Source organism: Lactuca saligna, chromosome 5 (genome assembly GCF_052625555.1).
Source record: "Lactuca saligna cultivar CGN05327 chromosome 5, ASM5262555v1, whole genome shotgun sequence".
NCBI classification, from domain to species: domain Eukaryota; kingdom Viridiplantae; phylum Streptophyta; class Magnoliopsida; order Asterales; family Asteraceae; genus Lactuca; species Lactuca saligna.
In genome coordinates this window covers 307,673,521-307,692,148 of record NC_136421.1, presented here as the reverse complement: position 1 = coordinate 307,692,148, position 18,628 = coordinate 307,673,521, and the positions used below count along the sequence as shown (strand labels likewise).

At 34.1% G+C, this 18,628-nt stretch overlaps 2 protein-coding genes across 2 annotated transcripts; one reads left to right on the top strand and one right to left on the bottom strand.

The window, feature by feature from the left end:
• Positions 1–8,543: 8,543 nt before the first annotated feature.
• On the top strand, positions 8,544–13,488 carry EMB2762 (CCAAT-binding factor). The gene is made up of 16 exons (XM_078997055.1): positions 8,544–8,706; positions 9,412–9,841; positions 9,928–10,020; positions 10,208–10,281; positions 10,374–10,435; positions 10,542–10,593; positions 10,713–10,813; positions 11,254–11,342; positions 11,452–11,553; positions 11,663–11,721; positions 11,844–12,018; positions 12,118–12,291; positions 12,435–12,522; positions 12,711–12,768; positions 12,888–12,993; positions 13,140–13,488. Exons 2-16 carry the CDS (start codon positions 9,452–9,454, stop codon positions 13,248–13,250), a joined length of 1,734 nt encoding a protein of 577 aa, XP_078853181.1. The 5' UTR covers positions 8,544–8,706; positions 9,412–9,451; the 3' UTR covers positions 13,251–13,488.
• A 1,199-nt stretch (positions 13,489–14,687) lies between these two features.
• LOC144998576 (uncharacterized) lies at positions 14,688–15,643 on the bottom strand. Its single transcript, XM_078958320.1, has 3 exons — positions 15,381–15,643; positions 15,091–15,253; positions 14,688–14,999 (listed from the first exon to the last, which is right to left on the bottom strand). Exons 1-3 carry the CDS (start codon positions 15,503–15,505, stop codon positions 14,871–14,873), a joined length of 417 nt encoding a protein of 138 aa, XP_078814446.1. The 5' UTR covers positions 15,506–15,643; the 3' UTR covers positions 14,688–14,870.
• Positions 15,644–18,628: the final 2,985 nt, after the last annotated feature.

Below are 18,628 nucleotides of genomic sequence, written 5' to 3'. Positions count from 1 at the left end.
TTGCTATTCACCATATATGGCAAGAAACATCATTTCTTTTCATGGATTATATATACAAGGGTTTAGATATTCATTTGATGATAGTAATGGTTCTATTAATGTTTATCTTATGGTGTTTTCTATTTTAATGCACTACCTTGTAGTGGTATATATGAATCTGTGTTAGTTATAGACAAATTAGGATATGATGTGTTGAATATTGATTCGTCCAAAAGTTTGGAAAAAGCATACTTGGGGCATTGTCGCCTTGGCCATGTCAACAAGAAATGCATAACCCAACTCCAAAAGGATCGAGTGTTGGAGTCATTCGACCTTAGGGATGATGACACGTGTGAGTCTTGTTTACTTGGGAAGATGACCAAGTCACCCTTTACTAGCACTTGTGCAAGTGGTGAGGGTCTATTGGATCTCATACATACAGATGTATGTGGGCCCTTTAGATCCACCACAAGGGATGCTTGCCGCTTCTACGTGACTTTTACAGATGATTATAGCACAAATGGATATATCTACTTAATCAAGCACAAGTCAGAAACCTTTGAAAAGTTCAAAGAGTTTAAGAATGAAATGGAGAATCAGTTGGGCAGAAAAATCAAGATGCTTCGATCTGATCAAGGAGGAGAGTACCTAAGTCTTGAGTTTCACGACTATCTAAAGGAATGCAGAATTGTTTCGCAATTGACGCCTCCGAGGACGCCACAATTGAATGGTGTGGTTGAGAAACGTAATCGAACCTTGTTGTACATGGTTTGTTCTATGATGAGTCGGGCTTCATTACCAATATCTTTATGGGGGAATGCCTTAGAGACTGCCGCCCATATTCTTAACCTAGTTCCCACCAAGAAGGTTGCCAAAACAACTCATGAGATGTGGACAGGGAAATCTCCCTCGTTGGATGATATCAAGCTTTGGGGTTGTGAAGCTTTCATAAAACGAGAGACTCACAACAAGCTCGAACCTCGTAGTGAGTAGTGTTATTTCATCGGCTATCCACAGAAGTCTTTTGGCTATCTTTTCTATAGACTGAGTGACAATGTTGTCTTCGTTGCAAGGAGAGGGGTTTTCCGAGAGAGATAACTCATAAGCCAAGGGGACAGTGGGAGGCAAATCGATCTTGAAGAGCTTCAAGAGTCGAGTTCTAACACTGACGATCAACCTAAGGGGGAAACTCCTGTTGAACCTGTTATCGAGTCCTTACCTCTTAGACGTTCCAATAGGGCTAGTGTTCCATCCCAGTTGTATGGAGTATTGTGAGACTGCGGGGAGCCATAACATTCACTAGTCAGTGAGAGAGCGTTATGAGACTGCGGGGAGTTGTAACATTCACGAGTTGGTAAGAGGGTATTGTAAGGCCGCGGGGAGCCTTAACATTCACTAGTAAGTGTTTGACGCAGATGGGGATTCTTAGGCTTGGGTAGACTTGCCATTTGAGTCTTATGGAACATGGTGGCCGGACCAGGGGTGAGACTGGGGTCTCAAGAATGGTCGGGAACTGTTATATCTCAATTTAGGGAGAGATTGTTGCAAATCGGAAGGATTGGAGAGTAATGCACGCGTAGATCCACGAATCTCGAGTCAAGAGTTGAGAATCAGATTGGATACATGTGGTTCCAACTTTGTTGTCGGACAACTATTGTGATTGAGTTTGGCTCTATATGTGTAAAGGATAGTTCGTTTGGGATTCTAGATTTTCATATGGGTTCCCTTCTGAGTGGTTATGATTTCCATCTGATGTTTTAGACCTGGGTGGTTCACTTCATTTGACTTGAGGAGGACCACGACATATGGGATCAACAAGCGATAGACAATGGAGGTCAGAGATGAGAGATGATGTGAGTCAGCAGATCGGTTGCAATATTTGCTTGGGGTAAAGCGAACTTAGTGATTTGCTGTATAATGTGATTGGTTGAGATAACTTGGTTGGATTGAATGAATGTGGAGTCATATTTTCAGATGTGCTCAGATATCATTGGTAGTCCAACTGGGGGGGCGAGAGTCAATCATGCATTTGGATCTGTTGTTCAGCATTGGAAGGTAACTGGAGTTATATTTCAGATATCATGTGATAGTTTCGGTCGGGCATGGTCATTTAATTTAGGGTCGGATCTGAATCGTCCTGAGATTGGTAGTGGGGTGGTCCAGTCTGGCGAGAGGTCAGACCTAGTGTAGGACTTCAGTCCCATGTGGATCGTCAAATTTTCATTCAGTGTTTGAGAGCAGAGCAAGCGAATGATTCAAACGATCGAGGACATGCTACACACATGTATTATGGACTTTGGTGGGATTTGGGATTCCTACCTGCCCTTGGTTGAGTTTTCATACAACAACAACCATCACTCTAGTATTAGGATGCCTCCCTTTAAGCTTTTATACAAAAGGAGGTATCAAACTCCCATCTGTTGGGGGAAGGTCGGTCAGAGAGTGATGGGGAGCACTGAGATAATTCTCAAGACGACATAGCCAATCCAGCAGGTTAGACAGAGGTTGCTGATGGCCCAGATTCTTTAGAAGAGTTACGCATATCGGAGACAATCTAAGCTAGAGTTCACGATTTTTTCCTTCTAAATGTATCCCCATGGAAAGGGGTGATTCGATTTAGGAAGCGGGGCAATCTGGGCCCTAGATACATTGGTCCTTTAAGAGTGATTGCTTGAGTAGGTAAGGTATCTTATCGATTAAAGCTACCTGCAGATTTGAGCTAGATTCATGACACCTTCCATGTATCCCAACTGAGGAAGTGTGTAGCTGACGAGACGATAGTGGTCCCTTTATAGAACATTCAGGTTGATGACCGCCTAATCTACATTGAGAAGTCGGTGACTATCTTGCATAAGAAGGTGAAGGTCTTGAGAAATAAGGAGGTGCCCTTGGTTAAGGGTCAGTGGCAGCATCGAAGGGGATCCGAGTGGACTTGGGGGCCGTAGTTTGAGATGCGTGAGCAGTACCTAAAGTTGTTTCCAGAGAATGACTTCGAGGGCGAAGTCTGATTATAGCGGAGGAGAATTGTAACATCTTGAATCCCAGGTATAAATTAAATTATTTTATATTCAAATTGACAAGGCAACTCGACGAGTTGGAGGCCCCAACTCGTCGAGTAGAGATTGAGATTGTCGCGTGGATTTTAGAATAAACTCGACGAGTTGGAGGATCCAACTCGATGAGTTGGAGTTGAGTATGAAAACCCTAATTTTCAGGGTTTGCACCCTATTTAAAGGACCTTAAGTCCTTTACCCCTCCTCCCTCATCACCTTATCACCGTGAGATAAACCCTAATCAAGTTATCTTCCATTGTGAGAGTGTGTAAGGCTAAGAGTGTGTGTTTTGGTGCATTCCTGAAGAAACTTGAAGAGTTAAGGGCTTGGAATAAGAAGGAGACTTTGGATCTGGGATCTATTATGTCGTAACATCTATTTAGAGGTAAAAAGTCATTACCTTGATCACTTGTTTGTTAGATCTCTCCATTAGAGAGTTTATGGCCATTTCTAACATCTTCTTGAGTCATTATTGGTTTTGAGCATGATTTGAAGCTAAGACTTCAGATCTGGACACTATTAGGCCCTTTAGGCCTAAAGAATCAAGCTTTAGCCAATTTCCATGCTTTGAGCCCCTTGTTGAGATTTGTTTTGGCAAACTTAACCACTAAATGCCATGCGTGGACATAAAGCTTGCATATTTATGTGGTATCTAGGCTAAGGCTAGATCTAGAGTTTGGGGCTTTAGTTCGCTTAAAAGCGTCTGAATGAGAGAAAATACTGAAGGAACTCGATGAGTTGGTTAGCCAACTCGACGAGTTGGTTAGGGTTTCCCCGATGTTTTGGACACTATACAAACTAAACGAGTTGGTGAGACAACTCGGCGAGTTGAGATGAATTTTCCCAATTTTTTCTGAGAACAGAAGGAACTCGACGAGTCGCATAGATGCACTCGACGAGTTGGTCAACATGCATTGTTAACTTGAGTGTTGACTTGCGTTGACTTTTAGGGTTTGGTGAAGTTGTGGACTTTGGAGACCATGGATGGGTAAAATGGTATTTCACTCTTTTTGAGAATTAATAAAGGAGTTAGCTCAACATCTTTAGAGTTGTTATTATAAATTGTTAAATAGAGATGATTATGATATATGTAGGCTAAGTCTAGACCGACCGTTGAGTACGAGACAGACTTGCTTTACTTACGAGGTGAGTCTTCTCACTATACTTACCTGAGTGGTAATTACTGTGCGACCGGAGGGTCTTATTTTTTTTACTGACCAGAGGGTCTTATGCGCTTATACTGAGATATGTGATATTGTGCATTTTTGATGGGTTTTGGTCATAAGAACATCCTATGTGCTCATACAAATCCTAATGCTTGGATCTAGGTTTCTCTATTGTACATGCAAGTTATCCAAGATTATAAACCCTAAATTCTAGCATACAAGTAATCATATTAACATGAGAATAGGTTTAAGATCATACCTTGATTGTTATGTAGCAATAACAATCTCAATTCCTCCTTGTATTGACTTTAGAAAGCTTAGAGTCACAAATGTCACTCCTATAATGGTTCACAAACACCAAGAGCAAGAGGATGAAGAGGAGAGAGAATGGAGGCTGCCCAAAATGTGTTCTAACCCTAGAAGAGTAGTTCCTCACGTTTTTGAGCCTTAATGGTTCTATATATAGTGAGGCTATTAGGGTTATCTAACAAGGAAACCCTAATTGGATGCTTAAGCCCTAAGCAACCCATGGATTCCTTTCCTTAAGGCCTTGACGATTTCCTCATGGGTTTCCCCATAGAATTCGTCCACTCCTTAATATACGACAATCCATGGCCCAAATTGCAATTATCTTATAATTCCAATTCCAGTCCCTTAAGTTTAATTAATATCTTTTAGTCACAAAACTAATTACCAATTAACTATTGACTAATATTAATTAAACAATATGATTTCTCCTTTAATATATTATTCTCACAATACATTAATAAATCATATTTAATCCTTTCTCTCCATAATTCATCCTATCAAGTTGCTTTGGTGAAGGCAACCCAAAAGGACCATGCACCATCGGGTTAAGTACATACCAAAATAGTTATGGACTTAGACACTAATCCAACAATTTTTTCTTTGTGATTTATGTTGTATATGATTATGTGCATTTTTTAGATAGGACCAGAGGGTCTAACCCGAGCCGTGAGACCGGAGGGTCTCCATTAAGATACAGGACCGAAGGCTCCAACCCGAGCCGTGAGATCGAAGGGTCTTTACTGATACGTACAGAGGGTCCAACCCGAGACCGGGGGGGGGGGGGGTGCTCACTGAGACACATGACCGGAGGGTCCTTATCGAGATATAGCCATGAGAGGCTAATATTTGTGTGTGGTATTTTGGGGAACACACTAAGATTTGTGCTTATAATGTTGTGTGACATGTGTTTCAGGTACATCTCAGGATCACGGGAACATGCCGACTTGATTGTACACACCAGTTAGTTGATTGTGTTTTGAGGATTATGGGATATTTGACAAACAATCTTATGTCTTGTGTTTGAAACAATTTTATAAATTGAGTATGAGAAATGTTAAACCGTGTTTTGTGTGGATTTTAAAATGAAAAATTTATTTAAAAATTTAGAGTGTTACAATAATACTTTAACAAATCCTTTAAGTTTATGTATTTATTAGTTTTTTGTTGATTTTTAAAATTACACATGTAATTTAGATTTTATAGGAATAAAAAAAACTTATTTCGGAACGACTGTCTGGAATGCTACTCCGGTGTTCCGAAGACCTCTCCAGAATATTATATTCATTGTTAGTTTACAGAAAAAAATATTGGTTGTTTTTTTACAAATAATCTATTCTATACTTATAAAGGAAGTATTTTTTTCCCTCACCACATTCATTTGAAATTCCCATGCATTTTTCTTTCACCATATTTATTTGAAACTCCCATGACTTTTCATATTATTTCTAATAATGATTATAAGTTGGTTAATAAAGTTAAATAAATATCAAAGCCAAAGTAATCATATATAAATTAAATTTCAATATTAAAATAATATCTTTACTTCTACTTAGAAAGTTATGTTTTTTAACTTTTAACATATTATACTTAATTTATTATTTTTGATATATTGTTGGATGTAAACCATTATCATTTTAAAGCTACAATTTTTGAACAATTTATATAAAATACTTAAATTAATAATTTAAATATAACATTACGTGGTCAACTTCTATATAAATTTTAGTTTAACTTAAAGAACACAAATAATATTTTGTAAATAGTTAAAAGTGATAAGTTTTAACGTCTTTCTAATAATGATTATAAGTTGGTTAATAAAGTTAAATAAATATTAAACCTAAAGTATAATCATACATAAACTAAATTTCAATATTAACATAATATTTCTACTTCTACTTATAAAGTTATGTTTTTAACTTTTAACATATTATACTTAATTTATTAGACTTAATATGTTGTTTTATGTAAACCATTATGAGTTTAAAGCTACAACTTTTGTACAGTTTGGACAAAATATTTAAATTGTTAATTTAACTATAACATTACAATGTCAACTTAAATATAAATTTCAGTTCCACTTAAAAAACCCAAATAATATTTTGTGAATAGTTAAAAATGATAAATTGTAGTGCTAAATGCAAAAACTAAATTGTAATCTCAATTTAACTAAAATATTTTCAAAAGATATTTTTATAATAGCTAAAAATTTTAAAATAAGTAGCTTAAAATATTACAATAACAATAGTTAAAAATAACTCCATATAAATTATTATATTGTTACCTTTAAAATAAAAAAACAATGGTCGATGTTTTAAATATGAGAAATTAAATATCCTCATACCTTTTGTTCTTACATATCATCATATCAAATTAAATGATGACATGTGTAACATTTAATGCTTATTTAATAAAATTCAATGATATTTTAGGATACTAATATTACACATGTCATTATTTAAATGGATATGATGATTGATAGGAATAAAAGATAGAATGCTATTTAATTTCTCTTTAAATAATTATAATAATAGAAATTAAAACGTTAAATAAATAAATTAAAAAAAATTAATTAACAATAACAACAATTATAAATAACATTAAATAATATATTATATTTAATTATATTTATGAGTAACTCGCGGGTAGAAGTCATTCAAACGATTGAGATTATGTAATTATAATAGATGTATATATAATCATATAATTTAAAATAACCAATATATTATATCGTTTTAGTATATAAATTATTATATCAAATTTACCATCAATATTATTGTTATATTTTAAAAAACATATATTTATAAAGATTTCAATTTTATGATCAAATACACAAAGATTCTATCCTTTTCATTTATAATGTTAGATTACCCACTATGCCATGAATCAATTATGATTAGCTGCTTAGCGGCTAACTTAGGCGGCGTTTGGCTTACAAAAATGTTTTTAAAGGAATTGGAATCTGTTAAGGAATTGGAATTTGTCTTGAATTGGAATCCAATTCAATATTTTGTTTGGTTAGTAGTAAATGAAATTTGAATCTAATTTTATATTTTGCTTGGATGGCGGAAAATGGAATTGGAATAGTGTAAAATGACATAACCACCATTCTTGGTTTTTGCATATTTTTACATTGTTTTATACCTATATGTAAATATATATTATATAAATTATAAAAATAGTAAACAGTGGTTGTGGCGGTATCGATGGTGGCAGAAGCGACGGTAATGGTGATGACGGCAATGTGTGGTGGTGATGAAGGTGGAGGTGGTGGTAGTATTGGCATCACTAATGTTGGTGGTTGTGGCGGTGGATGTTAGTGATGGCGGTGGTGGTGGTGGATGTCGGTGGTGATGGTGGTTGTGGGTGTGTGTGGCGGCGACGGTGGTGGTCATAATGGTGGCAATATAGGTGGTGGTGGTGATGATAGAGTTAGTAGTAACAACGATAGTGATAGGGTGGTGATGTAGGTGGTAACAGAGGTTATGGGTGGTGGTGGTGGTGACGGTGACAGTGGTATCGGCGATGATGATGGTGGTGTTGGTGGTGGTAACGGAAGTGGTAGTAGTGGTGGGTGGCAGTGCCGGCGACATCAGTGGTGACGGTTAGTGGTGGTGGATCGGTGGGTGGCGGAGGTGGTGGTAGTGGAGATGATGGGTGGTAGTGGTGATGGTGGATAGTGGTGGCGAAAGTTGTAGTGGAGGTGGTCACGAGTAGTAACAAAGGTTTTTCATATTTAACGTTAAAAATGAAAAAGGTAATATGGTAATCTTCAACATTCCTACTTGAAGGAATTTAAATTTCCTCATCTTTTAGATGAAATTTATTTTCCTTTAATGGAAGGAAAGTTGGACACATTTAATTCCTTATCAAAGCTTGAACCAAACATAGGAAAGTGATGGAATTAAATTCCAATTCCTTCTGATTCCTTCCAATTCCAGCAAACCAAACGAACCCTTATAGTCTTATATTAGTTTCACCGGAATTTACCAATATACCCTTGACCTAATAAAAACCTTATACACATGCTACGCAAACCCACAAAAACAGAGACGCCTCCATTGCTTCTCACGTTCGTCGGCTCCTCAAGCGAGTCCTGCCCTTCTCGCCGACGTATGCCATCGCCTCCCCTGTGAAGCCACCGGCCGGAGACCCTGGCACCCAACAGCTAAACCGGAGTCCTTCCAACCCTACAGCTACAGGTTCGCTTTTCTTCAATTTTTTTCCTGCTCTCGGTTTCTTTTTTTACCTGCTTTCTGTTGAAATCGAAATCATCGAGTTCAAGGTTATCAATGTCGTTAGTGATGATTCATTTTGCTTATGTTTGTTCTGTTGAAATCAAAATCGTATGAGTTTTGTTGAAATCGAAATCTATGTGATCTCTGCAACTTTTAGATATATGTTTGAAATCAACAGGGAACAAGATTAGCCAAAAGAGTTGAACCTGTTCATAACAGTAGCACCCAATGTTTCAGTTCAATTTTTTGATAAGATGCCCATAATCTGTTAAAATCTGTTCTTGTCAAGCCTTGTATTTGTATTTGATCATCTTTGCACCTCTTAAACAAACCTCTTGTCTGTTCATATACTCCTTATGCAATGTCTCAAAAAGATTTGTTGCTTTCATGAATCTTTCTCCCTTTGAAGAAAAAGAACATATTTCATTTCTTATTTTGTAGTTTAGGTTAAAAAGAACCTATTACTTCATAAGCATGTAATCTTTCGTTTCATTTTTCACACTCTGGAAGCATAAATATTACTGACCACCTCTTTCTTGCCCACATTAATAAAGATAACTCTTTAAGCATGTAATCTTCCACCACTTCATTTTTACCAAACAACCCCTTTACAAGTTAGGTAGCAAAAATTTGGTATTTTCCATTTCTAAACTATCAAAAACTTTACAGATTGTTAGGTAGCAAGTTACCCTCCAAAGTCAGCTTATCAATGGCATCCATTCAATCATCATCAAAGAAGCGAAAGAACAAAGGATTGGGAGACAACAATAAGAGGAAGAAGAAGCATCAAGATCTTTCTGATGTCAGAAAACTGGGTGAACAGTTGCTCTCATCAAGAGCTCACATTAACAACCTTCCTCTTTTACTTAATTTCCTCGATCTGAAGTCCTCCTATCCTCGTGAATTCCTCCTTGAATCTCTTCTTTCTCTCCAATCCTTCTTCACCCCACTTCTTCCCCAACTCCCTTCTTCTTCAGCTAAACCTACTGAAGATCCCGAATCGATTTACCAGACATGGGTTCGTTCTAAATTTGATGACTTTGTTCAATGCCTAATTCAGCTAGCACTTTCTCCATCACTTGATGAAGAAGCTCTCAGAGTAAGTACTTTTAATTTTACTTGTCTATTATGACAAATTTGTGGAGTGTAATTCACAAATTCTTGTTGAATGATGTGGAATATCAGGAAGTGGTGATGGATACTCTGATGGAATGTGTGAAGGTTGGAAATGCAGGGACCTTTCATTCTTCTATATACCATAAATTCATCCATAGCCTGGTGAGTTTGTTACACCCTTTTGAATTGTTCATCACTTAATTTGCATACACATTCATCAAAAACTACCTACTAATCAACAATTACACACATTCCTTATTTTCTCTAATGCTAAACCTTAGCCTATTTTTTCCATTGTATGTTTGTTGCAAAGTTGATTGATTTTCTTAATATCTTTGATGTTTTTCAGGTTTACTCTACAGATGAGTATGATACTTTGTTAAATTTGCTTGTAACAAAGTATTTCAAGTACATTGATGTCCGGTAAAAAGATTTAATCATTCATGATAAAATCACTCCTATAGCTTATTCAATCCATTCTTTTCAATAACCCTTCACTCTTTCCTATGTTGCAGCTATTTTACTTACATAAGCCTGGAAAAGATAACTCGAACACTTGATGTCAAAGATTGTCAAGGTACTTTTGCACATGTATATTAATAGTTTTAATAAAAGTTGAAGACAGCTTTTGTCATCATTGTTTTCATTATTTATTGGATTCTAATGAGCTAACTATTCACCAGACACTGATCCTGAAAGTGCTAATACCAAATTAGAAAGTCCAGCAAGAGCAAGGTCATTAAAACACTCACTATTGCAGTCATTATCATACTGTTTATTTGTTTTTCAAATTGTCATTATGTTTTTAAGTTAAATCTGACGTGAAATGTTATAATTTGTTTGTTTAAATGCAGTGGGCAGCTTTTAGTCCACAATATACATAATGTGATATCTAAGATACCACCCATTGAACAACTTGGTGAAAATTCTGAATATGAAATGTGGAATGGATCAGGTGACTCTTTATATTCTTGCATAATAATAGGGTTACAAAAATTAGGAACATTGTTTATTATATCATCAGACTTCTTTTTTTGCTTTTACAACATTTTACTTTGAAAAATCTACCCAATTATAACAATATCTTCCAAATGCGAAACAATTTTCAGTGTTATAGCTGGGTAGATTTTCATAGCAAGAAAAGGGTAAACTGAGATTTTCATAGGAAAATGTCTCGATAAGAAAAAAATTGAAAGTACAATGCTGTAAATGTGTAGATTTTTCAAAATATAATGTTTTAACAAGAAAATAAATTGTTAGTACATGTACAATTTTGTAATAGAAAAAAAAGTGGGATGCTATAATGCCCAAATAGATAAAAATACGTTGTTATTTCTTGCATTTAGCTGCTTATGTTTCTACTATAACTTTCTGTATAATTTTTGTAAATGTTAGGTGTTTTCTCCAAAGAAGGTAAAACAAAATCCAAGAAAACCAAGGGAACAGAAGAAAAACAGGGTGAGGTCAAGAAGTCTAGCAATGATGTAAGTTTTTCATTTTTTTAATCTCTAATTTCCGTTCTAGCATTTATAAAAATTAAAAATATATGTATTGTCAATTTTCAAATTTACTTGTTTCTTTCATTAATGGCAGGTTGCATCTTTGGCTAATATTTCCAAAAAGATGAAGTTGAAATTCTCTAAAGCATGGATGTCATTTCTTAGATTACCACTTCCTATTGATGTCTACAAGGAGGTAAATTTTATAAAGTTAATCATTTATTTTTTGTACATTATCCACTCAAAGTATCAAAATTAGAGCCAAAAAAAAAAAACTAAACTAGAATATGACTTTTCATAATTAGGTTCTTGTTGCCCTTCATCAGACAGTGATCCCTTATTTGTCTAATCCCATTCTGTTATGGTGAGTCCCATTTGAAGATTTTTCGCTTCTTACATATATCATACCCTTTTGGTCAAATACATTGCTATTCTAGCATTTATAGCTATTTTTTTTAACAAGAGTGGTTGGATTGATATATGCAGTGATTTTTTGACAAGATCTTATGACATTGGAGGTGTTATAAGTGTTATGGCACTTAGCAGCTTGTTTGTTCTAATGACAGAACATGGTTTAGAGTATCCCAATCTTTATGTGAAGCTTTATGCTCTTCTAGAACCTTCCATCTTCATAGCAAAACACAGAGCCAAGTTCTTCCAAGTGAGTTTTGTTTTGCTTTTCTGTTTTTTTTTTTTATTTTTAAAAAAAGTTATATTATTGTTCATTTTAAAATATGAATATGTGTTTGTGTTTTTGCAGCTTCTTGATTCATGTCTGAAATCGCCACTTCTTCCAGCTTATCTGGCTGCTTCTTTTGCTAAGAAACTAAGCAGGCTAGCACTTACAGTTCCTCCTTCTGGAGGTCTTGTTATTATTGCTCTTATTCATAATCTTTTGAGAAGACATCCTTCAATCAACTGTTTAGTCCACCAGGTAACAGATTTAATCATTTATTGTCTTGATTCATCATAATGCTTGGATTGGATGATAAAAATTGTATTATGATAGTTTTTATATGTACTAGAACTAGATTATAAGCTCCACCTTGAATGGTTTTGTTTTTATATTTTTTCCAGGAGGATGATGGTGAAACTGAAACAGTCAAATCAGGCATTGATCATTTCAATAATGAAGAAACTGATCTTCTTAAAACCAATGCTATGAGTAAGTCTCTGCAACATACTTTCTTTGAATTGTGCATTATATTTATAGCATCCTTCTACTTCCATTTATTTTTGGCAAACTACAATGTTTTAATTGTAAACAAATGAAAATGAGTTTCTCATATATATATATATATATATATATATATATATATATATATATATATATATATATTTTTTTTTTTGCAGGGAGTTCTCTATGGGAAATTGACACCCTGCGCCACCACTACTGCCCTCCTGTGTCTAGGTATGTATGGATAATAACTAAATGAAGACAGATTTGTAAAAGTATTTCTACATTAAGCCAAAAAGAAATGCTACTATTTATTTATAGTTGAAGTCCATTTTGTATTTGTATTTGTGTAGATTCGTTTTGTCCCTAGAAAATGATTTGACAGTTAGATCCAAGACAACCGAAGTTGCTATAAAGGATTTTAGTTCGGGTTCATATGCAACCATATTCAAAGAGGAGGTAATATTATATATATATATATATATATATATATATATATATATATATATATATATTCTAGATTTTCAAAGCGATGAAAGTTAACTAGTTTTATAGTGTATAACAAAGTGTGATTATAAGTTGGAGGGGCTGTTTGTGATTTGCAGATAAGACGGAGGGTTAAACAAGTACCCCTAGCATTCAACAAGACCACACCTACTTCCTTGTTCTCAGAGACTGATTTTGCTGGTTGGATTTTCCAATCAAATGACTGTTAACAAAGACACTCTTATAATAGGAAATTGATGCTTCCATTTTACTTGTTTTGTTGTCATTTTTATTATTATGTAGTGAACTAACTTATCGATGTGATGTGATGGAGAAACATTTGACACATCATGTCAAATATTTTGTATGGATACTGTAATAGTGTAATGTACAGAAATTCAAGGGGTTTGAAGCCAAGCTCATCCCGCAATTTTGTTTTTTTATGAAAAATTTATTTTAAATTAATAACTATCTATTATATAATTAGTAGTTTATGGATGAAAGTATATTTTTTCTTTATGTTAAATTTTTATATAACAATTATATTTTTAGTGTATATTTATGAATAATAAATATAGTTCTAAATAATTAAGTCGGTCAGTTAAAAGTATAATATAACTAAAACAGTTAGTAATGTCTTGGTGTGAATATACGTAGGGGTGCAAACCAGCTTAGCTTGAGCTTAGTCAGGCTTGGCTTGGACTTGTACAAGGCTCGTGGCTCGAGCTTTCTTTTTGAATAATAAGTTATTTTGAATGATGTTTTTCTATCTAATAAAGTTGGATTATAAGTTTTTTGGTATGTTATGTCATAACTGAAGTGTGAGCATCTATACTCTTGGGCTATAAGCTTTTTGATATGTAAGGTTTTAACTAATATGTCACAAACTCACAATTGAAGTGTGATCGACATGTTGGTGTAGATGGTCATATAGCATCCAAAATAAAACAGGGTCTTATAGTATCCATAATAAGAGATTTCTTTGCTCAACCTTTTCTATTAATTAGCATAAATTTAAAAAGCTTATAATATCTCCAAAAAAGATTTTTCAATTTGCTTGTTTTTGTATTTGTATAATTTGTAAATTGGTTGACAATCTACCGGATGCACCACAACTATTGAAAGTACACACGACAAGAGCACAACTATTGAAATTAAACACGACAAGAGCTTGTAAATTTACAAAAATGTTTGGTTTTAGAACCAAATTTTACAAATTTTTTTTTAATATTAAAACATCCATACAGCATTCACACAGAATGTCTCATTTAAAATTAGCATTTAAAATACTTATAAATATTTAAAATTAAGCTCTATATCAACATAAATAGTTTAAAAGGCTAATTGATAGCTTTTTAACTTTTTTTTTTTTTTTTAAACAAACATTTAATTTTTCATGTTCAAGACGTTTAATAGCTTCGTATGTCTTAAACTCTTAATTATTCATAACCCTCTTAATTGTTAAGAGAGTGAATGTATATGAATAAAAAGAAATTGTTTTAAAAAATATCATAATTTTTCATCAAATGGTTTTTTTTTTTTCTTACTATTTCACATGGCAGATTGACATTTCCAACCATTTAAAATTTCAGATTAACAACATATACCCTAGGTGTTAGTTTGATATGATAATGTATTTGAATCCGGTTCTGATGATTGTAGTTTACATCAATGTCCTTATTCTTTTAATTTCAGATAATTACATACAAGCGAACATCCCCTATATGACTTTTATGAAGAAATCGTGAAACGATAACCTCAATGAAAAAAACAAAATATACTAGTATATAATATTATTTAATTCAACATATGACCCACCACAACCCAACACACACATACATGCACAAGATTCAAAGCGACTTCACAAAGCTTCCCATCCTCACCACAATCCCATCGATATCACGAACATAGCCCACCTTCTGCCCCCATTCTTTATCCTCCGGCGGGCACACCGCCTCCGCCCCATTCTCCACCGCCCTCTGCAATTCAAACCGTCATATAAACAAATCCAAAATCTTATCATATATAAACACCAAAGGCAAATTAATTATCAGACAAACAGACAAACACCTTGTATGCAGCATCCACGTCTGCATAAGCAAAGCAAACCTCAAGTTGGTTCCTTCTGTTTTTCGATTTCTGTTCCTGAACTTCTCCGGTGAGATCATCCGTTTCATGTTGATGCACCGGCGTAAACGCGATTGTTGTCTGTCCGCTTTCTAGCTCACCCCATCTATCAACAACCAACCACGACATGTTTCATTTCGTGTCTGATTTCGATCCATTGATGAATTCATTACATCATATGCATAATAATCAAGAAATTATGGATCGATCCATTAAAGAATTTGTTTATATACCTGTGGGAATCGTCCAAACGGCGAACAGGGTATCCGAATGCCTTACCATAAAACTCGACGGATTTAGCAACATCCTTGACGTAAACCACCGTGTATGCGTACGCCGGTTTCAGATCTGACGCCATTACGATCTAATTATGAGTTTTTTCGTTGTTTTGATTTGCGCTGAGTTTTAGAGAGACATGCAGAGAATGAGAGAAGGGAATTAAATCAATTGATGAAGATGGATCGGTACTGATTAGGATCCGGAGGACACGTAGCTGATTTCTTCACACGTTGCTTTTAGTTATACATATTCTGTCTCTAAATATTTTAAATTAAATACAGGGAAATTCAAAATCCTTCAAAAAAAATATCAAAGTTTGATACGTTCAATAAACATCATTTAAATAAGGTAATTGTACAAAATATATATATATATATATATATATATATATATATATATATATATATATATATATATATATATATATATATATATATATATATATATATATATATTTAAATGTCACCGTTATAAACTTATATTGGACATTTACAGTTAAAAAATAATTAAGGAAAAAAATACGATAAAATCTATGTTTCAAAATCGTTCAAAAAACATCATTTATGTTTAACTTGCAAAATTGTTCAAAAACATCATCCATATTTGCTCTATTAAAAAAAATAACATCTAAAGTGTTTGTACGGAAACAAATTATATGTTTTATTCAAATGTTATCCACTCCTTACCAACTCTTGTAGCCTCGTATGTTAAATGATGACTTCGCCTAATTATTAATGATATAATCAGCATTAGTTGATAGAATCCCCTTTTAAAAATTGATTTATGACTTCTTCATAAAAGAACAACTAAGACTTTGTGAAAATAATGGGATAGATGCCCATAAGTAGCTCAAGGAATGAAATTTATGAAAATTGGAAGATGCATAATAGTTTGCAATACATTTTACATTTTATTGTAGTCACCTGTAATTATAGCTAGGCAAGATGCAAACAAGTAGATTTCACCATACTACAACTTACATAAATATTCAAAAACATATATTGCTTAAGACTGTTATACTACCCATAGCAAAAGATATATATATATATATATATATATATATATATATATATATATATATATATATATATATATAATGAATCACACAACCAAGTAAATATATAGTAGAATGACATAATAAAGCTTCAAGTTAAAGTTACCATTTGGTTAGGACAAACCTCCAAACTTTTTGTTTAGATTAGTCTTTGTAGTTGATGTCCAAATACGAGAAGGATGCCTATAGCTACAATGGTTTGTATCATCAAATATTTTATGTGTCTTTTTAAATGTGTAAGCTTGAGTTGGTGATCATCGATTTAGTAGACGAAAAAACAATAAGAGATGAAGAAGAAGTCATTCGTTTATGAAGAACCCTAGTTCGATTTATAAAAAAAGAAATATATCATTTAATGTCATATCACTAATTATTATGTCATGTCATAATAATTAGGCAAAGTCATCTTTTAACCTGCAAAAGCCGGTCACTAGTGGGTAATATTTGATTAAAACGTATAGTTTGTTGGCGTTTTTTGTGCAAGGACCTTACTTGGATGGTGTTTTTTCATAGACCAGACTTGGATGATGTTTTTTGAACGTTTATTGAAACATAGTTACCCTCCTGATTGATTATCTTGTTTTTTTAACTTAATTAATTTTTACCAGTAAATACCGGTTACCATAAGGTGACATTTGAACAAAATATGTAGTTCGTTGGTATTTTTTGTACAAAGACGTTACTTAGATGATGTTTTTTGAACATACAAAACTTGTATGATGTTTTCTGAACAAATCAAACTTGTATGATGTTTTTTGAACGATTTTGAAACATAGTTACCATTATAAATCATTTTCCCTTGAATAAATGGACCATGATACTTTCATTACAATATACAATTTTATCACATACTCCCATGACTTTTTATCAAGTGAAACAAGTTCCTGCACACATCATTATTATCTATCTACAACAAACAATTAGGGATTTGGTGCACCTCATAAAAAATTAATAGTTAAAGGGAAAGGTTACGACTCCTTATTCATCATTCTCTTTAACTTCCCATTTTTTTAAAGAAACATAAACCGGTGCTTCCTAGAACTTTGTAACCACATAACATCTCAAAGACGTCATCCCTTCACACTATAGTAACCATCGTTCATCGGTGGTCGCCTTAAATGGGTAAACACCTATTGAGAATGCAATACATCATCTTTTATGTGTAGCTTTCATCGAGAGATACAACTGGGTAAGCCACAACCACACTAGAGCTTGCATAAACCACAACAAGAGAATAAAAAAAAATATCCAAACAACTTTGAGATGAGCACACACTCTCTCACTAGACACACTCATGTCTCTCTATCGATCGTCGAAAAAACTTAGCAAGATCTCATCAGAGATCCCACCTCTTTTCTTCTTCGGCAAAAAGAATCTTACAACCCCCCCCCCCCCCCCCCCTATGTATGTATGTATGTATGTATGTATCTGATCGTTATGCGTGTGGATAGGGTTTATTCAGGAATACTTGTGTGAGACATAAGGAAATCGAGCAACAAGAAATGAGCCCAACACGATCTTGACGGTGATATGGGCTTGAAATATGAAATTTATACTTTTAACCTTATATTTTCCCATAATCTAAAAAATGGTCCCTAATACCAAAAGTTTAACATTTAAGTTTCTAATATTAACTTTTTTTTAAAAACTAAACTCTTTAAAAAGAATATACAATAATTAATCGAGAAATGAGGTGTTACAACTTTGGTACCGCCGAAACCGAAGTGGGTAAGGTGGTGTTCCCGAGCATATCGAATGCCATCTCACTTTGCTTGTGCCTAATTTTGTTTTCTTTTTTCTCTTTCTCACATCCACCATGGAGATCCCAATACATGGTGATTTTTGCGGTACCAAGAGGGGGGGGGGGGGGGGGCATGAGGGCGGTGTTCCCGTCGGTACCGCCTTTCCACTTCATCCATATTAACCTTGATACAACACCCTTTAACCTTATTTAAAGGGTTGTTTTGTTTCTCTCATAACATCTCTTTTAGAATGACAAAAACACATTAAAAAAAACCCTAGCAAAATAATAGAAAGTTAAAAGTTTTGGAAGGTAATACACACAGTCACAACAAGTTGGTAATATTACTATTCATAGTAGGGTCCTTTTTGGTTACACGTAAAAAAGATTTGAGCAACGTTTGACAA